The sequence below is a fragment of the Ctenopharyngodon idella genome, chromosome 15, assembly GCF_019924925.1.
Source record: "Ctenopharyngodon idella isolate HZGC_01 chromosome 15, HZGC01, whole genome shotgun sequence".
In the NCBI taxonomy this organism is placed as follows: domain Eukaryota; kingdom Metazoa; phylum Chordata; class Actinopteri; order Cypriniformes; family Xenocyprididae; genus Ctenopharyngodon; species Ctenopharyngodon idella.
This window is the reverse complement of record NC_067234.1, coordinates 29,525,398-29,552,291: the sequence shown is the minus strand read 5'-3', so window position 1 is coordinate 29,552,291 and position 26,894 is coordinate 29,525,398. Positions and strand designations below refer to the sequence as shown.

The window sequence follows — 26,894 nt, the reverse complement described above, 5'->3', positions numbered from 1 at the left end:
ATTAATTGAATAAAATGTGTTTTCACAAGTGTGCCAAAATCATTGATCTTGTGCTGCACTGACTAACAGCTGCTGTGATTATAAAGGGAAAGCGCGGTGCTCGCTTTCTGTGTAATTCATTCACAAGAAAAGTTATTGTCATAGTGTTATAGTCAACCACTGTGTTTTGTGTCGATGTACAGTGAGTACAGAATGAACAGCTGTACATCGACACAAAGCCATCAATGGTTGACTTTTTAATGTTGTATTCATATTTTAATGCAGTTATCACATTTACCTAATTTGCCAATAAACCCGTTTTATTGACTGCAATAAAGACGAAGCTATTAGGACCGTTTAAAAACGCCGTGTCTGTAATTAGACACACACACGCATTATTTTTTCCAGCACTTCAAATGTTATTTTTAATGTGATGACCACAAACATTACTTGTTCATCCTTCTGAAATGGTCCCCATTTGTAAAACCGAACATTTCAAAATGAAGGAAATTCAACATTTGATAGAAAACACTTATTTAAAAATAAAAAAGACAATAATTACCACTATAACCAGCAGGTGGTGGCATTTATTTGCACATATATCAGCCATTTCCTCTAATAGTTTTGGTTTTGACAAAATATTAAACATTATAAAATATCTAGGTTTAAAAATACATTTTGTCAATGTGAAGTATGAAGTACTCTTATGAATCTTATGAAAGACAATAACTTTTCTTGTGAATGAATTACACAGAAAGCGAGCACCGCCCTTTCCCTTTATAATCACAGCAGCTGTCAGTTAGTGGAGCGCAAGATCAATGATTTCGGCACACTTGTGAAAACACATTTTATTCAATTAATCTAACTAAAGTGCACAATAAATATTTAATTTTTGACGGTTTTTTTTTTTTTTTTTTTTTCCCCACACAAAAGTGTGAAAACTGATGGCCGAATTGAATTTAGCCGAGGAGGAACACTGAGGTACGTCTTTATTTATTTATTTTTTATGCCGTTTTATGTTTGAATAACTAAATTAATGCTATGCCTGACTATTTAAGTGACTATAATCTGATTATAAACTAAGTATTACACTACTGATGCTCAACACACCAGCAAATGACATATCACCGGAAGTTTTCGAGCTGGCTTATATTATTGCGGAAGTTCTAAAGAACGCTCCGTGCATATAGCCCATTAACTTCTCTAAGAAAATTATTCATAAAACATCAGTTGACCATGTGTTTACTTTCAATTTCATATTTCCATATTGATAAAAAAAAAATAAAAAAAAAAATCAAGATATAGTTCACCCCAAAATTAAAATTCAGTCATCATTTACTCAACCTCATGGTCCAAAAGTTTGTGTAATAAATTCTATGTTGAATCAAATAAAATATTTCTTTCTGAATCTACTTTTTGTAATGTGTATTTGACGTTTTATACAATAATGACTAAAAATTATCTTTGGGGGATAATTTCTCAGCCAAATTTGACATATATACACATACACATTCATACATACATATACATACACACACAGACACATATACATATATATATATATATATATATTATATATATATATACACACACACACACACACATACATTTTATATATATATATATATATACACATAAATAATTTTGTATTTTACACTATGTAATGTTCTATTTATTTAAACCAATTATAAATTTCAAGTTAGTGTTTTTACGCATTTTTACATTTATTCCAAAATAATAACTAAAGGCAGTAACAATTTAAGCAATATATATTATTTGTGAACTAATGTTCAGCTGTACTTTTTATTAGTCAACTCATTTTCAGATCATCAGTCATCAAACTCGATAAACACTGGTCACAGACATGAAGATGTACCTTTAATTTCACCAAGCTGATTGCTCACTAAAACCCCCCCACAGTCATCATGTTTTCAGGCCATTTCAAGTTTCAATTTGACATGACATAAAGCAGTGATATCTAAGTGGCTGAGTTGTTTACTTACTTTTTAATTAGTTTTCCCATTAACGGCACCATTGTCTTCATTCGGGCCGATTTGAGAACACGCATGAAAACAAGAGGCGAGATTTATCGCACAAACCAATCACATTCAATCATAACCGATCATATCCAATCATAGCACAATGAAGGCATTGCCTCCTCTCACGTGACTTTCCCCCATTCATTCTCAATTATCCCCCACTAAACCCACCTGTTATAAGTCAATGAGCTGAGAGGAGGCAAGCCTCCCGCTGTAATTTTGTAGTTGTTGGACAGTATTACTTTGTAAAAATGAGTGAATTTTACACTTTTTAATTGTAATATGCATTATTTTATTTTTGTAATATTGATTATTTTCTCATCCAGTTTTTTGGAGGAGACACCGCCTCCCTTGCATCCTTGGAGGAAACATTTGGTAATAACATAAAAAAATAAATAAATAAAATAATAATAATAATAATAAAAATAAAAAAATGTAACAGATGTGTGATGTCAAACACCAACATTTTTACAACACCTGTAACAGTAAAATGAAGATCATTTCCCTATTTGTTGCCACTGAGTTCTGGAGAGAAAACAAATTTGTTACAACTGTGGTAGAACCAGTAAGATTATCGTTCTTACAATTTGCTGCAGAGCAAATAACAACTTTATGTACAAAAAATAAATAAATAAATAAAAATTGTGTGAGGCTTTCAGTGTGTGCTAATTGTGAACACTGCCTTTTTTCTCTCTCAGTCTTTAGGTATCAATTTATGCAGGCCTGAAATCACTCTCAAGTTCTTGTTGTGGATCTGTCTACGGCCACAAAATGCAGTTGATGCTTGACAGCAATACAAATCTATTTTACGCTCAGTGGTAGAGAAGCACAGTCCCCTTGAAAAGCTTAGTCAGCCTAAAACAGGCCTTTTTGTGATTTTTAAAAGCCCCAAATAAATGAGCTAAACCGCAATCTCTAGATAAGAGTCTGACTGCAGAAAGGAGGAGTATGGAAAAAAGAGTAATCCTTTCTCAGGAAACAGACAGTCGCTATAATCTCTTTCCATTTCAGTGCTCTCTTTTATTTTAAAGGGTTCTGTTAGCTAATTAATCCTCTGAAACATTTACCACAGCAAATACGATTCCACAATTCTTTATGCTGCGCTTCCATGTTAATGCCCTTAATTTGAGGGAAGACCTTAAGATTTTCTCAGGACAATGGATCATTCATTGCAGCTGAGGTGTTTGGAAAACTAATGTCGGATGTTCCTTGGGAATCTGGTGGAACTTCTGGAGACTAAAGCCAAACTAACTAATACAACTGCTAAAAAGCCTCTGAGCATAAAAGCATAAAGCTGTCAGCAAAAACGTGGTCCACACACGCAATCATTCCTACAAAAACAAACTAGAAAGTAGAGGTGAAGAAGAGAAGTAACTCTGCTCAGGTCAAGGGGAATGAAAGGGGGGAGATCAGGGAGGAAGTTTCCATTGAAGCCTTGAAACCAAAGCGCCTGACCAAGGTTTTACAACTACAAACTGAGGTACAGACGTCCCAAGACACGACTTTTACCACCTTTTGGAAACGGCATTAAAAACAGCAGAGAAACAACTTTTAGCTTTTTTATTTGACAGTTGATGTGTCTGGATATCTTTGTTTGTTGCATATGTTTTTTGTTGCTGTTGTTTTTCTACAACAGAAAATCATACACAGCCATTTTTAGTAATTTAAGTAAATTTTGCAGTTAACATGCTGGTTCTACAGGTCATCTTTGGCTAAAATGTCAGCTCTTCATTTCATTATTTCACTTAAAATAAAATAAAATAAAATAAAATAAAATCTTCTGAAAGTATTAGAACACAAACAGAGGAGCGGCCAGGGATTTTAACAGCTATTGTGCAGAATTCCTATCTATGGGGGGTGGAAATGTATTTCAAAGATTAACAACAAAAAAAAAAAGAACATTGAAAAAAATCTATATGCACATCATCAGATTTCATAATGCCATTATAAAATAGAGCTCATGCTCCAGGCAAATTCCACTAATGTCCCGCTCTTCCCTTGCAATGTGCATTAAAGGCGACGTCTCAGCCTGGGCCCTTAATCCCTGCTGACTGTCCCACTGTGCTCAGGCACGGCGCAAAATGGAATGTGATACACGGTCACAGCCCCATTAAAACACACACACACACACACACACACACACACACACACACACACACACAGATTCATGTGTGAATCTTACCAAATGATAGTTTCTAAACCCAACAAACAAGCTTTTTCAATGAAGCAGAGGAATTCAGATTCATTCTTAATTGCGCCCTCTGTGTGAAGATATGGCTTATTATAACCTGAAGGAAAAACACAGGATGTCGCTGACTTAGGGGGAAAAAAACTCAATGTTTTTATCTTGCATACAAACATCAAACTTAGAAACACTCTGTCACATAAAGAGTCTTGCAAGGTTCCCCAAGCCATCCAAGAAAGTTTTACCTGAAAGGTACAGTGAAGAACAAAAATCTGAAGAAGAAAAAAAAAAAAAACAATGCTTGTTGTTCATTGCAAATTCTATTATTAGCAAGAGTGATAACTTCAGCTTAAAAATTAATTACATTTTAAAACATTTGCAGCAATAAAGCTCGCACAGACTCCACAAGAAAAATCTTCAAAATAATATAATAATGGAAGCTTGTTTCCGCCACTAAATAAAAAAAAAAATAAAAAAAAGGTAATTGCGACTTTTTATCTCACAATTCTGACTTTTTTTCTCGTAATTAAAGGTTTGCATCTCACAATTGCAAGTTATAAAGTCAGAATTGAGATATAAACTCTTTTTTTCCCCTCACAATTGGACATTATAACACACAATTGCGAGTTTATCTCACAATTCTAACTTTATATTACGCAATTCTGCCTTTATATCACACAATTCTGACTTTATATCAATTCTGACTTTATAACTCGCAATTCTGACTGTATAACTCGCAATTCTGACTGTATAACTCGCAATTCTGACTGTATAACTCGCAATTCTGACTGTATAATTCGCATTTATGACTTTATATCTCACAATTCTGACTTTATATCACGCATTTCTGACTTTATATCATGCAATTCTGACTTTATAACTCGCAATTCTGACTTTATATCTCGCAATTCTGACTTTATAACTCGCAATTCTGACTTTATATCACGCAATTCTGACTGTATAACTCGCGATTCTGACTGTATAATTCGCATTTATGACTTTATATCTCGCAATTCTGACTGTATAACTCGCAATTCTGACTTTATAACTCGCAATTCTGACTTTATATCTCGCAATTCTGACTTTATAACTTGCAATTCTGACTGTATAACTCGCAATTCTGACTTTATATCTCGCAATTCTGACTTTATATCACGCAATTCTGACTGTATAACTCGCAATTCTGACTGTATAATTCACATTTATTACTTTATATCTCGCAATTCTGACTTTATATCACGCATTTCTGACTTTATATCATGCAACTCTGACTTTATAACTCGCAATTCTGACTTTATATCTCACAATTCTGACTTTATAACTCTCAATTCTGACTGTATAACTCGCATTTCTGACTTTATATCTCGCAATTCTGACTTTATATCATGCAATTCTGACTTTATATCTCGCAATTCTGACTTTATATCTCGCAATTCTGACTTTATATCATGCATTTCTGACTTTATATCATGCAATTCTGACTTTATATCATGCAATTCTGACTTTATATCTCGCAATTCTGACTTTATATCTCGCAATTCTGACTTTATATCATGCATTTCTGACTTTATATCATGCAATTCTGACTTTATATCATGCAATTCTGACTTTATAACTCGCAATTCTGACTTTATATCATGCATTTCTAACTTTATATCATGCAATTCTCTCGCAATTCTGACTGTATAACTCGCAATTCTGACTGTATAATTCGCATTTATGACTTTATATCTCGCAATTCTGACTTTATATCTCACAATTCTGACTTTATAACTTGCAATTCTGACTGTATAACTCGCAATTCTGACTGTATAACTCGCAATTCTGACTGTATAATTCGCATTTATGACTTTATATCTCGCAATTGCAAGAAAAAAAGTCAGAATTTTGAGATAAAAAGTAGCAATTACCTTTTTTATTTATCTTTTTTTTTTCATGGCGGAAACAAGCTTCCATAGATAATGTTCCAAAAATAGGCAAGAACATATTTTATCTCCTCTAGTCGGCCATCTTTTTCTTTAATGTATAGTAAACTTAATGATCACATTGCAAAGCCTCTCTCTATTAAAATTATCTGGAATTGTGAATTAACTGATTTTGACTTATCTGTCGACTGAGAGAGGGTGTGGTTTAATCTAATCTTCTAAAAACTTGGCTCATCGCCTTATCCATTTCAAAGTACATACATAACCCCTTACAAGAGGTTCAAAATGAAACTGCAATCGACCTATAACTGCTATTTCTGTAACACTGTATCATCAGGTACTTTTCTCCACATGATTTGGGAATGTCCAATTGTTGTTAACCTATAAACTCATGTAAATTCTGTTTTGTCCTTTTTACTACAAATTGATTACATCTCTAATCCAGGTTTATGTCTTCTCAATGATGATTCTAACTCCTGTGTAAGTTCATTACAAAAGAGAATGTTGTTTGCTGGTTTTACAGTTGCAAAGATGACAATAATACAGAACTGGTTTACTCCGCACATAGCCTCCTTAAAATAGTGACTTGTGAATGTACAACAGCATGAATTAACAAGGCCAAACCTAGTACCACTGATATTGGACTATATAAAGGAATGACCATATAATGTAACTTTTTTTCTCTCTCTTCTCTCTCTCTTCTCCTTTCAGACTGTAAATTTATTGATAATATGTCTGTTGCTCTACCTTCCCCATTTGTTTGTTTAAATGGATGTTTTGTTAAATCTAAAGACAATAAAAAATGGATCACAAAAAAAGAACTTATTTTATATCTTTTTATATCTCATTTGATTTAATAGTAAAAAATAGTATTTCTTTTCTTTTAAATATTTCTTTTTTACATCACAACATGAACTCCAGCTGGGTGTCTGTGAGTGACTCATGGGAGTGGGTGCTAGAAAGGCCACATCCGCAACAGACAAACAGGCTCTTCAGATCACCCTTTCCCTTTAAGAGCCCGCAAGCAAACACTTGCCAAAATGAACTGGGCTAAACTAAGCTGCCTCGCAAGAGCAGATTCCTTGATGCTTATCAGTTTCGTGATTGAGTGGAATTACAGTGAGTCTCATGGGCCGTGAGACCTGTCCACCCTCGCACTGCACGCGACCGTGCCCTTACACCAATCGCTTACTCTGTTATAGATTAAGACCAGTTTAGCATCATTTAAACTTTGTAGAAACATCCTCAAAGAAAAGAGGAGGGAGCAGGAGAGGACAGGGAGCGAAAAACAGATACTCTGGCTAAAGTGAGTCCTGTGCGCCGCTGTTCGGAGCAGCATCCTTTAATTATGCGCCTATGAATAGAAGATCCAACACCACAGAACAAGCGCCAGCTACCCAACCGGCCGCCATTTTCTACCCTCGCCCTTTTGTTTTTCGTCCAACACACACTGTTGAGTTGGATTTCTTACATAAGCGCTTTTGATTTTTTTTTTTTTTGGTGAAGGTTTACACGTTCCAGTCAATGTCAAGACACCACATTGTTTCTTTTCAAGTCGGCCTTTTCACTCTCTGAAATCAAAACCGTCCGGATGGAGCTGCGGTCGGCCCTGAGGCCAGAGTGACACTTTCCAGTGGCTTTAACATAGTTAATTTTGGACAAGCCAGGCTAGGCGAACAAGGCTAAACTTCTCACTTAAAAATCAAGCCGCCGTTCACGTTCCTTCACAGTGCTGAGAGGGCATTTCTTGCAAATCTCAAAGAGCTGTTTTTGATCATGTGTTAATGATGTCAGGAACGTAAATTACAGCATGGATGTGAACACCGGTCACGGGGATTGCTCAGCCTGACCTTGTTAGTCAGCATATCTGGAGACTCTTTTCTGTATCAAGGACTTGGGGGATTTCTTCCAGCCATACTGGTGCCAAACAATTTCATAACTCAAAACAATTATTATAGCCATTTCGATTTATGCCCGAGCAAATGAGGTGATAACAGACACATCCCATTATTTCTGAATAAAGCTGACAGGTAAAGGTTAAACTGTTTGAAGTTTACAGCACCCCGCTGTTATCTAAAACAAGTCGCCCCAGAGCACTCTCCACATGAGGGCAGAGGACGCCTGATAAAGGGCCATGCTGGGGGCTCAGCACTCGAGGGACCAGGGCTGGGGCCTCCCTGGGCCAGGACAATCTTCAGTGAAAGAGTAACCAAAAACATTATGTCAACCCTCCACATGAGATAGAGCGAACCAAAAGTTTTGATTCTCAAAGTAAGGTCAGGTCAATAAGTATTTTTCAGTCAGCCTGGTTGGATTTGTACCTTCAATAATTTCACAGACCCAATTAAATCTATATAATATATATGTGTGTGTGTGTGTGTGTGTGTGTGTATGTATGTGTATATATATATATATATATATATATATATATATATATTTTATATTTATATATATATATATATATATATATACACACACACACACAACCAACCATTCAAAAGATTTTATTTTGAAAGAAATTAATACTTTTAATCAGCAAGGATGCATTTAATTTATCAAAAGTGAAAAGAAAAACATTCGTTCTAAATAAATGTTATTCTTTTTTGAGCTTTCTGTTCCTCAGAGAAACCTGAGAAACAAAAAATAAATAAAAAAAATCATGGTTTCCACAAAAATATTAAGCAGCAACTGATTTCAACATTGCTAATAATAAAAAATGTTTCTTGAGCACCAATCAGTGTATTAGAATGATTTCTGAAGGATCATGTGACACTGAAGACTAGAGTAATGATGCTGAAAATTCAGCTTTGCCATCACAGGAATGAATTACTACATAAAATTTTAGCCTTGGTGATCATGAAAGGCTTCTTTCAAGAACATTTTATATAGCTATAACATGTTTTATGTGTCAGAAAGAAATATATATTGTTCAGAAAAATATATAATAATGAAATACAATGTAACTCCGTGAAAGCCATAAATTCACAAACATACTTTTGCTGAAAAAATGTGACTCATATAATACGTCTTTCACACTTGCTTTCACGTCCTTATCAAGCACATAAATCTCTTCTGACTCTCTGTAGCAAGCATTTCAGATCAATATGACAGTTATGTGGTCAAATTTGTTTTTACTGAAACCTTCAATACTTTGATGATCTAAGAAAAACACACATTTGCACTAATATTTGTAGAAGTAATGTCCCTGAGCAGGCCTTGATTGTTGACTGTATGTTTGCTTTGCGCTGCGATCCATAGCACTTTTCTCTAACTGACTCATAAAGATAAAAGGACTGGGCTGAGAGTCTCACTGCAGTTGTGGTGGTGGGGCAATGACTTCACCTACACCTTCTGCTCTTCACATGCTAATGGGGAAAAAGGTGGCTTGACTACTTTGAGGTCTACAGGTTAACCAATAGCGCCACCTAGAGACAAACATGTTATGTCCATAGCCAGGTCAATTAGAATGGTCTAATTCACTGCATTTTCTTCCCTCATCTTACATGAGAAACAAAAGAATGCAATAGTTCATCAATAATGCTGAAAAAACAAGGGAAAGAACTTGGGGCTTCCAAACCGAGAATAAAGTATTTATGTATTTGATACATTAGCACAAAAAACTACAATTACTAAAAGCAAACAAAAAAAGCCCACTGTTTTACCCAAAGAAACAAAAAAATATTGCTCAGAACTTACTCTTTAATAGATGATCTTTTTTTTTTTTTTGCTTAAATTTCATTTAAGTACACTCCTGGGCAAAATAAAAAATGGGCGAAGCCAAAAAAAAAACCAAAAAAAAACCAAATATATATATATATATATATATATATATATATATATATATATATATATATATATATATATATATATATATATATATATATATATGCATGCATGTCAAAATATTTAGTTGTCTTTTAATGGTCTTTTTAACCATTTTAATCACAAATCACTGTTCAGGAAATTAGCAAGAATTGCACAAATACTGTAGATAAAGAATCTTAGCACGGAATAGCCTTCCCCTTTGTTTTCTTTAAATGTTTAAGCCATGTGGGTAAACTTACAGACAGCTTTTTACAGGAAGAAGAGTCAGCGTTGTTCCATTCAATGTTAATGGCTTCAAACAGTTCATGAGTAGTTGAAAAATGTCTCCTAGTTTAATGTGAGACCAAACATTCACTATAGGGTTCAAATCTGGACTCTGACCAGGCCAAAATATGAGCCTATGATGGACTTGTTCTCAAGCCAATTCTTGGTTGTCTTTGCAGTTTGGGTAAGGTCATGGTCTTGTTGAAAAATAACATCTGATCATTCCTCTTTAGATAACTTTTCAAATGTAGGAATAAAGTCATTCTGCAATATTCTCCTGGACTCCAAAACATTAAATGTCTTTTCACAGTGAAGTAGCTCACCAATACCAACAGCTAAAAAGACTTCCCTAGAATGACACCTCTTCCTCCATGCTTCACTGTGGTAGAGATGCATTTATTACTATATTTCTCAACAGACTTTTCAAAGACACTGCTCTGGCGCATCACCATGTAATTCGTGTTTCATTGTGTGATTCATCACTCTGCACACAACTTCACATATTCTGCCAAAAAAACTTCATTCTGTCTTTGATGTTTTCCTGAGACAGCATTGGCTTTTTAAGTAGTGCATTTGCTTACATTTTGCTAATTTTCTGACCAATAATTTATAGTTAAGACAATTAAAAGCTTAGTGTTTAGCCATTTTGGCCCTTTTTTTCTACTGAATAAAAAAAATTAAAAAAAAAAATCTCAAATGTTTCTCCAAAAATATAAATAAAATAATTTGAAACAAAAGATACAATGACAATAACAGTACAGCACTATAATTATAATAAAATATAAATAAAATGCAATTTAAAATGTAGAACAAAGTGAATGTCAACACTTTTTTATAATTTATGAATTAATGAATCAATCAAAAATTAATAAGTTATATTTATTTGCTCTAAGCTACTCTTTGCATAAATCCTCTTTATAATATCACCACTCCCGAGCTCAATCGCAGCTCACAGGCCCGAGTTTTATGGCATGGCTTGGCATCAGTTCAATATTGTGCGGTTGAGGCAGAACATCCATCAGGAATGTTTTGATCTACTAAGATATGCAACATTTCCTTATAATCTTTCAGGAACACGATGCACAAAACATCTGAACCCAGAGGTGTATACTTATGTACACCATGACTCATCCTCAATGAAGTCTCCCAGTGTTTGTTAGTAAGAACAGATATGTGAAGGATTTCACTTAGGGCAATGGCTATCAGCAGCTTTCAGCACCTTCTTATTAGAAGGGCCTTCAATCTACAACACACGCCTCACAATGAGCCATTGTGACTTGACTGGATATCCGGAGAAACAAACATGACTATATGTAAAATTAAAAAGTGATCAGATAACTGCCTATCAAAATGAGCCAAGATGCTCGTTCAAGGTCAGGTTGAGGACATTCCAGTCTTAGTTTTACTGTATTTTTTCAAAGAATGGTTGGAGCCATGGCCTAGTGCTCCAGACACATCAAGTCATGGTACAGAAAAGACATTCCTCAAAAAAAAAAAAAAAAGTAATTAAATAAAAAAAAAAAAATCCTGAATATAAATAAAAAAAATCAAGGTGATAAATGCAACAAGTAATGAATAACAGCCCTCATGATGACTAAAGCATGTTTTGACATGGCTGACTAAATGTTCTAAGAATTATGAACTCAAATAGAGTGAAGACATTACAGCTCTTCTCATCTTTGAGAGTTGAAACTGAACCCGTTCGGTGCTTAGGGTATTTCATCCAAGAGGCCGAAGGCTTTGTTACCTCAATACACTTCAGGAGAGACAGACATGAACAAGATCAAGGAGAACTAAATATTCCACTACGTGTTAAAGAGAGACAAGAGGGAAGGAAGAAAAGGATGGATAGAGAGGAAAAGGAGGGGAAAATGACAGTGACTGATATGCTAGGGGGCAGTTTCTCCAGAAGACACACAAAGGCTGCTTTTCAGAACAACAGATCTCACATGATCTCAAGGGCCAAGCAGACAGTAACGCTTAGGGAACAAGATGAGGTTACATGCAAAAAGGTGACATGACTAACACCGCCATCTCCTTCTCAAATGGACCTTGTTTTACAGTTTTGTATCATTCTATTTTCCCCCTGAAGTCCCTTTATAATATTTGAACAGCATTCCTGTATTGTACACCCTCAGAATTAAATGAATAGTTCACTCCAAAATTTCAAAACTTGGAATATATGCAAGAGTCCAATCCACTTCTATTATATAGAAAACCGCAGTGTCAGCATTCCTATTTAGAACATCCGGTCGTGTTCCATGTAAGCAAGAAAACGTACAGGTTTGGAACAACATAAAAGATAAGTAAAAGATAAGAGTGTCTTAAATTCTGGGTGTAATTTCTCTTTATGCAGGTTGCTTCTATACCTTTAAGGCTTCTAAATGAATTAGCACTCTGTTATGATTAGGGATGGATATCGAAAACCAAATTTCCAAGAACCGGGGTTTCGATAAAAAAAATGTGCATTTCCATTCCGCTTATCGGTTCCTGTGTGTGCATTTTAATATAATTTAAACCCTTCAAGCGCAAAAGACTCACGCAAGTTGTCTCGCGCTTGAATGGTTTACAATCACTTTTTAAGTGAGCGCGCTTTGGATGTGTGTGCAGCACGGAAAACAGCGCTCGAGTTGTCTCGTGCTTGAATGGATCCATGCATCTCTTAAAGTTACAGCAGCCTAACATTCCTGCTGTCGTCTCTATAATAACACTAATCAAACAATAAAAGACAAAAATTCACTCGTTCTTGACTGAATAACTTCTGTAACTATATTTGTAATGTAAATTTTATTTATAAAGTACAGTGCTATTTTACATTTGATTAGTTTCTGAACCTGAATACCTGAAAATGTTAAAACAGTTTATTTCAATTATATATTTGTTCAGCTGTATTTATTTGTATTAATTTGTTTATTTTTCAATTACTGAGTGTTTACTTGTCTTTAATCATGCTTGAAATGTATATTAGGCTAGCTGTTTTTATGGTATTTTTAAACCACAGGCAAAAGTTCCTTGTGTAAGTGTTTTTAGCCTAATGATTTTTGTTCATGATATTCATGATACAATTAAATGTTTTGCAATAAGACTTAAAATAAATGTGAATGATACCCAAGTTTTTTTGATAAACAGAATCGGAATCGTCAAAATTCAAACAATACCCAACCCTATTCCTTACCACTATTTTTTTTTTATTAGTTGTTTAATAATTTTAAAGGAACCTGAATCAGAACGGGAACTGTTAGGCAGAACCGGAACCGAAACATTTCTTATGATCCCCAACCCTAGTTATGACCTTCATGTACCAGTGCCATACCAAGTCGGTTATCAGAGCAGCTTGGTCTAAATCAGGGGTGGGGAACGTTGACCTTGGAGGGCCATTGTCCTGTAGAGTTTAGCTCCAACCCTTATTAAACACACCTGAAGCTAATCAAGGTCTTCAGGATTACTAAAGTTACAGGCAGGTGAGTGTTTTTTTTTTTTTCAATGGCCCTCCAGGATTAACATTCCCCATCCCTGGTCTAAATGGTCTGGGTTGACTGGGGAGGTTGTCTTTGTGTAGTGAACAGAATGCATCTGCATTGTATATCAAACTGTTTTCATTCAAAAGGGCAAGGAACATCCACAACATGTCCCCTTTAAGACCATGTAAATGCCTGCCACCCAAGTTCCTGGAGTTTTGTGCTTTGGTAGGACTCAGTGAGGCATCAAAATGAGGTGTTCACTTACCACTCGGGTTAAACGCCATGCAGGATATAGGCTTATCGTGTGCTGGAAAATGCGCAATCACTCCTTCTCCATCAGAATCCTCACTAACAAGAACCTGAAACATACACACAATAAAGCTACAGTAAGTTGATGAAGCCACATAAATAAAGGCTGACTTCTTGTTTACCTCACGTCTCAGTGTTTTAGACACATAGCTGGTCATTGGCTCTACATTGGCCTGTGCAATCTGATCTTCACAGTTATATACGATTTAATCAGTTTAACAAAGATGTGTTTTGGCATTTTGTTTAAAACAAAGTGCGTTTTAAGTTGTGCTCGAATAGCAAAAAATAGACTGAAAATGTTTCCATGTCTTTTTTTATGATCATCATCCATTCCCCATCATATCATTCAACCCTAAACATGTTGCCCTCTTGCGGGTGCTTAACAATTATCCTTGTGTCTACTTTAATCCACACTGGAAGATTTTAGCTTTAAATGACGTATGGTCGGCAAAATAGCTTCATTATGGAATTCAAATAAATTTGACTAAATTTTTAAAAGATGTCCACAAATATGTTGGTGTGTTTTATGAACACAGCTTCAAAGAAAGTAAGACTAACCCACATGACCACTGTGATCAATGTGCAAATTCTGCCAAAGCCCACAGCACAACAGTACTGTATCAGACAGGAAGAAAAAGTGACATGTTGAAGGAGTTAAAACAAACACAGCAGGAGGAAACTCTATAGTGTCTCTTCACGTTTGATACCCAAAAAAGATTAATAGCTCCCAGTTAAAAAGAACTGTAATGTGAATCTGTAATTCATCCCTTTGTGTGCATTACTACAAGAAAAGAAAAAGACAAGAAAAGAAAAAAAGGGATAGAGAAAAAATGTTAAACTTTTCTTTATTTACTCAACAAACCAAATATAAAATAAATGAAAAACAATACAAAAACAACATTGTGCAGAGATTTAAAATTCAATATAAATTCCAATATTTTCAAATAGCCTATCAACCTTGAAAGCAAGAAAGAAAGAAAAAAAGGAGAGTGTGTTGCTCATAAGGGGCTATTCTCTGGTCAGTGGTCCTCTGTTAAGTTTGCTCATGAAAGAGATTATAACTAAGCCCAGACATGAGACAGCCGGAGAGAAGAGTGATAAATCTAGCAGAGTGTTGCATTAAGGAGCAAGGCAGCTTTTAATAGGATCCAGTCCAAACAGAAAACAGCCATGCTCTAAAACCCAGACATTTATTTCAGACTGCAAAAAAAATGCCCTTGTGACAAAAACCAGATAGCTTTTATTGGGGGCAAAAAAGACAATGTTGTTCTGTACAGGAATATAATATTGCTTCGGTAAAGTATTTGTGTGGATAGATCCGAAGAGAAAATAAACTTGTAGGAAATACAGAGCTGAGAGGGGATGATGAAGATGAGGGGGTAGGGGCGTGTCCCTTGAGACTGGGAGTGGGGGAGATGGGAAAAAAAGAAGAGAAAATCCCAAGACCACTGCTGGAGTCACGGGAGAATGGCATTGACAGCAAATTCCGCAAATCTGTTTTGTGTGAGCACCGAAAACATAACCAGTCTGCTGTGGGAGGAGCGCAGCTTCTTGGCTTTAGTGTGGATTGCGATATAAATGCAAGAAACCTCTCTTAGAAAGCGCTGACTCTGGGAAATCAGCGTAATAGGTTTATAAATAAGCAGAATCACACCTTTAAATGAAAGGAACGTGTTTATCAGGTCACGCTAGACTCTCAGGGGAATCGAAGGTTAAACTATCATATTTTTAACAGCCCACTAAATGGGAGGATATATTTACATGGGTCAGAATCAATAGGATAGCAAAACCTGTTCCAACTTAACCTCTTTCCAAGTAAAAATCCTTGAACAGGAGAACTGCAAATATTATAGCTAGCCTTTACACCGACTGCTCTATTAAAGTGATCATGTGTCACACACCTAAAACTCATCTTTTAACACATATTCAGGCCATGGTGGAAAAGAAAAAGGACGGTAGACCTTTTCTGTAATGCTCCTGCAATGACCTGCCTGTGATCTCATGCTAAAAGGCTATGGTTGTGCCAGCCAAGGGGGAAAGAGCCACAGGAAGTGGCTAAATCATGAGATCAGGAGACTGCGGCCTGGCACGGAGTCTGTGAACGAACGGTGGAGCATGTGCTCTTATGACAAGGTGATGACAAACCCCTTGGGCCACAAGAAGCTCTAATACTGAATGAGTTATGAATGGGATTAATGGATTATTTATCTCGGAGAAAAGAGGAATGAATCCAGGTTCTTGAGGATCAAGGTCACATGGGTGAAGAAAGTACCATAAACAGTGCTAAATCTCATCATTCACAGACCTCCATCCTTGGCAAAACCGTACTGATTATACTGTATAAGTGAACACTTCTTACCTGTCCTTCTCCCACAGTGTGTGTGTCTATGATGGTGACCACGCCAGGTTGGTGAGGGCTGCGGCGGGTGCCACTGTGGGCAGTGCTCTCCTCGTCAGGAACCCCTGATGGCAGCGTACCAGCAAGCTGGGTCACAACCTTACCCACCATGGTCAGGCCCGTCTTCAATGTCTGACAGGAAGACAGAGACACAACGTTATAAAGAGAAATAAAAATGCTGTAGTGACTTATGATAGCGATGCACAGAAATTATTTTTTTTTACCAATATAAAGACCTACATTTCACTTATCTGAGAAAGTGTCGTGTTCTCAGATGGTAAATTAAACCAGTCATAGTAAAGTTCTTTGGCAACAAGCCTCATCTCTATATTTCAGCCAAACAAATTTGAAAAAGTCAGCGTTTCGGTCATCCAAAACTTTTTTGGCCGAAACCAAAAATTCATTGTTTTGTTGAAATATCTTAGGTTTGCTGAAATGTTGGTGCATCACTTATTTAGGAACACTAATTTCATCTTTGGATATGTTTAGATCTTTAACCATAGTTAACAATTTGGGGGAAGATCTAAACCACAACTTCTGATTACTACTCATAATTGTAAATGACTATCCTCTTTATATGTCATTGCGTTTTTATTTAATAAACATAAACTCATGCATAAATTCAAAACTGGCTAACGAAAGTGGTCAGTAGCTTGGAAATATTTTCTACTAACATTTATTGTATGAATAGATCTTTTAAAATCAAACTTTTTAAAAAAAAATTGTGGAATAATTTGATGCTTGTTTTGAAGTAAAAAAAAATGTTTTATGATTCAATAATTCATGCAAAGGGTTAAAAGACAAAAACATTTAATTCTGCAACATTTGTGCTAGCCAACCATAAGTCTTATTGCAACACTCAAATCAATACCGCAAACAATGTTCCCACATCCAGAGATTTTGTTGAGCAATGACCTAAAAAACATGTTTGCATCCAGTGTTGTTTGAGGCAATGTCAACAGACAGGTGTGTAAGTTAGCCGTGTGGGCTAACGGTTAGCGTTTGTGTGAGTGTGTACTCATAGATATGAGCTGAGAAGAGATGTCCGAGTTCTGGCACAGCAGTCGGTGCAGTGTCTGCCACCAGCCGGCTGCCCCCTCCCCTTGCCAGCCCTGATCAATGGGGACTGTTTGGATTAGCACTAAAAACTCTAACTGCAGTGATTAGAAAACACATTAGTGTTGATCAATTAGGAGGCAAACGCTTCTCTTAATAATTGATGGGGCAAAGCAATTTACACACAGTCAGTTAGTGGGCTTGTCAGAGCATTCTCCAAAGGGCCCAACAAACACAGGCGCCACGAGGTATTGACGCTGCCGCTTGGCCTGAATGCCTGATTAAGCTCTCCGGGGCCTTGGCAGACAGACACACACATACAGCAACGCTCACTCCATTAAGTGAGAACTAGAGGAGACCCTACTTAAGCTGTGCTATCCACTTACCCCAAACACAGTTCACAGCGGCAGAGGTCTGAAAACAGAGCCCTGGGGCACCCCGCTCACGCAGACTTGTGGCAGGCACAATGACATCTCTCTTTTGGTCACATTGCACTCATTTACACAATCTGTGCCTTGCAAGAATTCAATTTTGCAAAAGGCGCCCTCCCCCTCCTTTTGTGATTGTGTTACAGGATTGATGGGAGATGGCCCCCTGGCCCCCAGACGGCCGCACTCAGAGCCACTCAGCACAGGGACTGTGTGTCAGAGTGGAGGAGATGGTTATAAATCACAGCCCCGTCTGCAGACGGCCTGTCTGCGTATCAAGGCTTTTTTAACCTTGTTTTCCTCCCCGCTAACCTTTGCTGTGCTCCTTTTGATGTATACCGCCATTAAGGCTAATGGCACTTCTCTCACGTAAGCCGTTAGCGCTCGTTAGGCAGTGATCAGGCCGGCGGCCGGGGAATACAGATGTGGGCTTAATAAATCAATTAAGCAACCAGGAGAGGAGACTGGAACCATATGAAAGGTTAAGCACCAAGGTTCTGGCACCACTAAATGAACTCTAGTGGGTCTCTGAATCACTGAGGACTATGTTGAGAATGCTCTGGGATGCTATATGGTGAATAAAGTGAGTGGAACAGCACACATTATGAGATTCATTTAGAGCAGAGCAAACAGGAAGAAAAGAATGGCTGAAAATACACAAATAAGTGCAAAAAACACAAGAGCAAGAGCCACACTTAGAGATTTAAGCTGTATGGTTTGATTTCTTGCCTTGCAAAGAGGCTTATCATTAATTAATGTGACACAACTTGCAAAATTTAAAGATCACTCGTTCAATCATTTCTGGAAATGCGACACTGATATATCCTTTAAGCTCTACAGTTTTAAATAAACATTAAAATTTTGGCCAGAGTAAATGCTAAAATAAATGGATCATTTCATCACCATGTTGAATGATTTTTATAAGCAGCGGGGATCCTCAGCACAACATGCCAAATGTCCACCAACAGTTATAAATGTCAGATTTTAACAAAGAATGGCTGTCTTTAATCTTATAAAACAAAATAATGCTCATAAGAAAGAGAAGTCTCTCAGTAAGACACAACTGAAATAATCTGTGCATAAATTGCGGCACAAGTATCTGTTGGTCAATGTGCGGACAAAAGAATGTCAGTGTTGACCCCAAAAAGTATTTGGACACTAAAGCCACACACAAAAGGTATGGACTTCACTGAACTAGATAGAAAATGTCAAACCATGTGGCATCTGCAAACAAATAAGGATTTTCTCTAGACAATTTTTACTTTTTACCCCCAATTATCCATTAACGTTACACAACCAAGAAGTTCTTAGCACATTTATTTTGAGCAGTATATCTATTTTGTAATATTAAAACAAACTTCAAAGTTTATACATCTCTCTGATATTTATTTGTGGCATAGGTGTGCAAATACTTTGAGGCCACTATAACATATGTGTTGAAGACTGTGGCAGTCATGGCAGTGGTAAAAAAGGGTGAACTCACTTTAGCAGCACTGATGACAGTGGCAGTGTAGGACTGGGCATTATCTCCACAGGCCCCACCACGGGACTGATGACACCGGATCAGCTACACACACACAAACAGAGACAGAACAGAGTCACATTATCATCCAGAACCTTTCAGCTCCCCAGCACTCATTAACCCACAGAGGCCTGTCACAGCCCGCGCCAGGACGTCTGCAGGCGGGCACGGTGAGTAAGAGGAGGAGGAGGATGCCATTAGGACAACAAACAGTTCTTCAGCCCCATTCTACAGTGCACTCCCTCTAGGGTCCCTGTCCCAGACCTATTCAACACTTCAGCTGCCATTGGCCAGAAACTCATTACCTTTGCCCAGACACACTGTCCCATCTGTCCATTATTAGGCAGCAACTGGCCTCTCTAAGGCAAACAAACCGCACCCATTACATAAATGGCGGTGAATCAAGGGTCTACTTAATAATAATATGTCATATTATATTGTTAGCTCCTATCGATATGACACACATTGTCTTTAAAATGATATGTTCAATTTGTAAGAAATATAAACATTGGTAGCACTTTATTATACAGTCCTGTTCACCATGAACATACTATGTACTTATTATAGTAATTGGGTAATAACCAGGTACTAACCCTGAACCTACCTCTAAACCTAACCTTAACCCATGTATTTACCTTATATTAACCAGTACTTTCTTAGGGTAAAGCTACAAATTTTCAGCAGCAAATCAATCTGAAGGAAGGCCTGAATTATTAGTCTGACTCCGATCAGAGGTGCTGGGAGTTCAAACAGGGCATGTTCTTGTGTTCAAAAACATCTGGATGAAGCACAACGGAATGGAAAAATAATAAAATAAAATAAAAAATATTGTAGTTATCATTTTAAAAGTTTGTTGTAGTAAATGTGGACATTCTAATGTACGTGCGTGTGCAACGTGAGAACGACATAAGGGTGAGTAAATAAAGATTTTAACTTCTGGATTAACTAACCCTTTAAAGTTTGGGAATAGTCAATTTGACACATTTTGCAATTAGAACTGTGATTGATTGCATTTATCATCTGAAGCGCATACGCGCTTAAGTGGCACTCCTCAAAGTGAAAGCACAAACATCATTTAAATCACTGCACTTTTAGTTTTATTAGTATGATGATTAAAAGCTTTTTAAATGGTTTCTTTTTATCATGTATGTGCTTTAATAGAGGGAAAGAAGCGACATAGGCCCTGTTTACACCTGGTATTAAGATGTGTTTTGGTCAATCGGATCACAAATGGACAAGGGAGACACATTCCCAATTACACCTGGTACTTTAAACCATCTCTCTTTTGTCCACTTTCAACCACTTTTGTCCTGATTTCTTCGAGGGGAGGGTTTATGGGCGGGTACCTCTGGAAGTGGTCCAAAGTAGACAAGCTCAAAACATTTTACACCCGTTTACACATGTATTTAGGGTCGTTCACTTGTGATCCAATCGACCAAAATGCATCTTAATACCAGGTGTAAACTATTGCCTTGGGACCAGGACCAAGTCCAAGCCTATTCAAGTCCACCCCTGATGTAAGAGGAAATTTAGCATTTTAATTAATTATACATTTTTGTTAACTTTTTACTTTATGTCTTAGAAGTAATAATAATAATAATAATAATAATAATGAAAAAAAAAAAAAAAAAAACTTTTTCTTTATTTTGGCTTAAAATATCGCAATAGTATTGTATTGTGAGTTCAGTATCAAATCGTGACTTGAGTGTATTGTTACACACTAATGTAAAGAATATCTAGTTTAGCTGTCATGACTATAAATATAAAAAAGTAAAACATTAAAATAAATAAATATATAAAAAAATGAAATAAAATAAAATAAAGTAAAATAGAAAAAGTAAAAAATTAAAATATAAAATGAAATAAAATAAAATACTTAGTTTGGTTGTCTTTCTGAAAACTAGTGTTTTGGGTGCATCTGGAGTTCTTTAAAATGTTTGGTGCTTGTACTACCTTGTTCTCAGCATAGGCCAACCACCGGCTTCCCAGAGCTATAGGGTTGAGGTTGGGCCCAGGACAGGGGTAGCAGCCTGCAACAAAAAGGAAAACACACAAATATAAAAAGAGATAAACTAAATCACAGGACAAAGAAGACATAAATAATCCATCATAGCAGCATCTTGCCCAAGACTGTGTTTTACTAGAGCTTAGGGTTAGAGTAATACCAGAGGTTAAATAAGGGGTATGGCATTTTGTGACAGTAGCATGGCTCCTCAGCTTATTAACTGCCAGACAGATTGACCCATGAGAGCAATACAGCCATAGAATCCATACCGGTCCCACATGCCATGATAATGTAGCTGTACATCACATGTGGGACACATACAAACAGGGCAAACACGCAAGTAAATGCAAATCAGATAAGATAGTATTAAACTAAAACCTAATAAACAAGCACAGAAATACCAAACTTTTTTCTCCGCCCTCGCACACGGAAAGGTTACGCAAGTGCATATCACAGTGTGAAGTGCGCTGACAGTAATTTATAGCATGGAGTGAATATAAAATATATCCAGACAGTAATTTAGGGTGTAGAGTCAGGATCTGAAACTCGGGTGAATGGGGCTTGAGGTAAGCCACAAGCACAGTAACGCAAAAGTCTTTTGTGCCTTTCCAAGGCGGAGGGAGCCGATGCAGTGAGATAACGTATGTTTAACACATCCTGTGAGCTAGGCTTGGGGGATTTTCACCATTGTTTTGAGATCTGAGAAGACCTCGCTCAAAAAAACATAAATGATGAGAAACAACAAATGCATATTCTTTACAATAACTCCGTAGTCTATATTGTCAAGTGTCTTCTGCAGTGTTATTTTAGTATCACTGAGATACTATAATAGGTTTTATTATTCTTTTATTATGAATTACTTTATTTTTATATTTTTCATTTTACTTTTAGTTAAATTTGTATTAATTTTGTTGTGTGTTTGTCATTTTCATTTTTTAAAATATGTTTGTTTATTAATTTTTATTTCAGTTTTAGTTATTTTAGTACATCAAGTTAAACTAACTGAAAATGAGAAATGTTTCATTGGCATCACACACACACACGCATATACATACATAAACATATATAAACATATACATACACACACACACACACACACTAATTTATTTATTATATATTATTTATTAGTATTACATGTTTTATTTTAGTTTTATTTTATTTCAAGCATTTTCAGGAAAATAAGTCAAGACCTGAGAGAGAGAGAGAGAGAGAGAGAGAGCGCGCGAGAGAGAGAGAGAGAGAGAGAGAGAGAGAGAGAGAGAGAGAGAGAGAGATAAAAAAAAAAAACCACACATTTTATATCTTATTACATTCAGAAATAATGTAAAATACCAGTAAATAAAATGAAATTGTTACAAATATATACACTATAAAAATGTATTTTAATTGCCCTCACTCCACAACAAATAGCATTCATTATAAACAACATTTATTATAAACAGCAAGCCTAAACAAATTTAAAGTGAAACTGAAACTACAGCCATGTGGGAAATGCGCTATACAAATACATTTCTCACGTATTTCTCTCAATTATTCTCTTATTTAGCACAAATCCAAATGTGTGCGCTTTGCGCATGTTTTGCGTGCTTGATGTTAGTTGCGTTATCTAGGTCGCTTTGAAATATAAGTTGCAGCTTGTTTCAGATAATGAAAAATATACAACGCATCTCAGAAATTAAATTGCGGTAATGAAAAGGTTTTCTATGGTTTCAGCTTTTTATGGTTTAATTAACTAATAACCCTGGTTTTCGGTCTGTCACTTTAAAAAAATAAGTCTAGTCTTGTTCTTCCTATGTTGAGGAAGCTTTAGAGAAGCAATTAATGATGTAAAGGGTTATTGACCGTGCCCGTTTCCTGTGGCGCAGACGTTGACGGGGAAGTCGGATAGACAATGAGAGCCATTAAAACAACACTAATAGCAAATTACAAAAGACGATTGCTTAAGTGGGCAGCAGAGGCCTGGTTTCACATGGTGACATGGACAGTTTATTTTTTTGAAACCATACACAGTTTTGCACATGACAGTTGGGACCTTATGTGTAGCATCCCCTTCCATTCAGATTTCGCCTGTGGTCTGGCCTGGAGGAAAGGAAATGACTCTTTATGTGCTAGAGCTGGGCTGAGTGACAATATGCATTTGTTTGTTATTGTTTATGCTACGCAATGACGGTTTGACACAGACGGTTTCTGGTAATGCCCAGCTCTGACACATTGTAAAACAAAAGCCATTTGTGTAAACAAGCCGGCCTGTGGAATTGTGGATGAGCTTTGATATCGTATAGCCCTGAGGAGTGACACAGGGAAAAACGGCTCCGTTGGTGTGACAGCACGTATAAGGGTTGTGTGGGGTTTTGTGGATTTAATGAAGTCAGTGTGTGAAGAGGATTAATCAAGACTAGGTTTCCTGGTTTGCGAAGCTGCAGATCAAAGAGGCAGAGAAAAGTTGTGTAGGAGACTAGAGAAGGTCAAGAAGGGTCAAGTTCAGCAGACACATCTATAACATGAAGAACTTACTTGTGACAAAGAACTTTTTCATAAAGGTGCAGCTGTCAAAAGCAGCAATCTTTTCTTGAAGACTAACAACGAGGATCCTGTGGCCATCAGGGGATGGAGATGGAGTTGGGGGGAAAAAAATAAAGTGTATATAAGCTTAATGCAGCATTTAAAATGATTACAAGGTAAAGTGCAGGACAAAATATGTGTAAACGCACCTTTTGTTGCAGTGCAGATCATAGATGGGCGTTTTAAACTGAATGGACTTGACCATCTCTCCTGTCCTCAAGGAATAAAGGTCCACACAACAGTAAGGGGGACTTGTCCTGCAAAACACAAACCGAGCAGTATAAACTAACGTCAAATAATCTAGGAAGTGAGATGGAACTGTTATCAAGCATGCTCCAGACACATTCATAATCAAATTCAGTTAAAAAAATAAATAAATAAAATTATTCAGCAAAGAAGATGCATTATATTGATCATAAGTGACAGTAAAGACATTTCTGTCTCTAGGCTGTTCTTTTAAACTTTCTATTTATCAAAGTATCCTGAAAAATAGATATAATGGTTTCCACAAAAATATTAAGCAGCACAGTGTTTTCCACACTGATAAGAAGAAATGTTTCTTGAGCACCAAATCAGCATATTAGAATAATTTCTGAAGGATCATGAGACTGGAGTAATAGCTTCTGAAAATTTGGCTGTGTCATCACAGGAATAAATTACATTTAAAAAAAAATTAAAATAAAACACAGTTATTTTAAATTGTAATAATATTTCAAAATATTACTGTTTTTACTATATATCAAAAGATCAAGTAAATGCAGCCTTGGTGAGCATAAGAGACTTCTTAAAAAAAAAAAAAAAAAAAAAAAATCTTACGGACCACAAACCTTTATATATATATATATATATTATATATATATATATATATATATATATATATATATATAAAAGCTACTACATTTTTACTGTAATTTGCAATAACACAAAACCCAGTGTTTAAGTTCATAAAGAATAAAAAGACATTACAAGATCGAGTCCCGCCAACAGGCCAGAAACTTTCTCACACTCACATCCTGTAGTTATTTCCTCTCTACCTTCATCAAGTAGCTGGGAGTTAAGTGAAAGCAGTGGCTGTTGCTTGTGATAGAGGCAGATATTAATCCTCATTAGGTGTTCCGCACTCAGCTGGCACAGCCTGGCCTGCCATATTAACCATTTTAACAGAATGTTTCTGGTAAGACGCTGTGCTGGGCACTTTGCTTTCCACAGGATATTAGTCTTGTGGTAATATGCATGGCATCAGCACTGCCCAACCCGGTAGGACGGGATACCAATCCAACAAGTCAGGAATTCTGTTGGAGCCGTGGCTAAGTGTACACAAGTTGCTCAAACCACAATAATAAATTTAAGGATATATGGAGTCTAACTATAGACGAAGCTGGAACCGAAGAGGCCGGGTTATTGACACTGACTCTGAGCTGATCAAGCACTCCACGTAAATGAAGATGATCAATAGCCTGTGCTTCATTGACAAAACAATTGGCTTTGGAAGCAACCACTAATGATTTCGCTTGTCTGACTCTTAATTCGACCGACTGTCTGCCGCTTCACAAGAAGTGATTATATCATGCATCATAGATTAGCATTAACATACTTTGGCAATAAAATGTACAGTATAGTGCATAGCGGCATTACTGACTCTGCTACTAATGTAACACAGCTCCTGTGAAAACAAGGGTTTGACAGGGCTTGGTCTATTGACTGATTTTCTGATGTCAAGAAGGCCATTATAAAACAGATAGTTTAACAGATCCGGTCCTAGATTCTGCTTGGCCAATACAACGTTCCGGCTTTAATAGACAATACAGTCAAATCTTTGACACAAAACAACTGCTAACATTTATTCATTATTTTTATTTCAAATCCAAAAGTTGTTACTGAAAATAATTTGTCAGCATTGCAATTCTCTTTTTCTATACAGTATAGTTATACAATCTTTCATAGACGTATTCACATTTAAACACTAAATTTAAACAACGTATTCATCAATTCATTATATTTATATATTAAGTTGCTCACGCAAATGGCAAAACATTTAAACGTACTTTTCTTATGTTAAAAATCACAAACATTTTGAATTAAAACTTAAAAACAGCTGATTCTAATGCCTTTTCTTTCGCATTTAAATCTTTAAATAAGAAATCCTGCGGGTCATAAAGAGCTTGTTTTTCTACCTCCACGAAGAGACGAGTGCCATCCATTATGTCGCCTTGTGGAGATCAAGTTTTCCTTGCTTTACCCTGGGCAAAAAGCCATATGTTGACTGTGAAACAAAGTAGAGTTTAATTATATGCATTTATGGTGAAATTACTACATTTTTGTGTCAATTCATGTTTATTTTTATGCAAGCAATGAGCTGTCACTTTAATTCAGTGTGAATTAGACTAGTAAATAAAAACAGACTAGTAAACGATCACTGTTTCACGATCATCATTGCTAATTAAAGAACCAGTACATTGTTAGTTAATGCTAATATACACACATATATATATATATATATATATATATATATATATATATATATATATATATATATATATACATATACATATATATACACACATATATATACATATATATATATATATATACACACACATATATATACACATATATATATATATATATATTGTATATGTGTGTGTGTGTGTGTGCGTAAATTTACCCCCTACTTTACCCATTTTTAATGTTGGAAAATGTAATTTTACTCCTCATTCATAATTTACAAGCATGCAAACACTGGATAAAACAGCATGGACAGCATGTCGAGGAAACAACTCTTTTTTTTTTTTCCAAACATGCACATATCAGTTTTTACAAAGCAGCCAAGACATCAAACCACAAATTGTGGAACATGGAAGTACTTAAACCATAAATGAAAAAAGCTGTGGTGTGTCTCAACATCCTATACTTTTGAGTTCTGATTCTGAGTGATG

At 36.1% G+C, this 26,894-nt stretch overlaps 1 protein-coding gene across 10 annotated transcripts in view; it reads right to left on the bottom strand.

Annotated features, from left to right (window-relative positions):
- bcas3 (BCAS3 microtubule associated cell migration factor) overlaps positions 1-26,894 on the bottom strand; it is a 261,158-nt gene that overhangs the window by 209,750 nt on the left and 24,514 nt on the right. For all 10 annotated transcript variants that reach the window (XM_051863582.1, XM_051863581.1, XM_051863579.1 and 7 more), the window contains exons 8-13: positions 24,108-24,215; positions 23,911-23,987; positions 21,345-21,421; positions 19,353-19,436; positions 16,347-16,517; positions 13,944-14,037 (exon numbers count right to left, since the gene is read on the bottom strand). In XM_051863582.1, the coding sequence (XP_051719542.1) occupies positions 13,944-14,037; positions 16,347-16,517; positions 19,353-19,436; positions 21,345-21,421; positions 23,911-23,987; positions 24,108-24,215 (611 nt within the window). The remainder of the gene's footprint in view (positions 1-13,943; positions 14,038-16,346; positions 16,518-19,352; positions 19,437-21,344; positions 21,422-23,910; positions 23,988-24,107; positions 24,216-26,894) is intronic.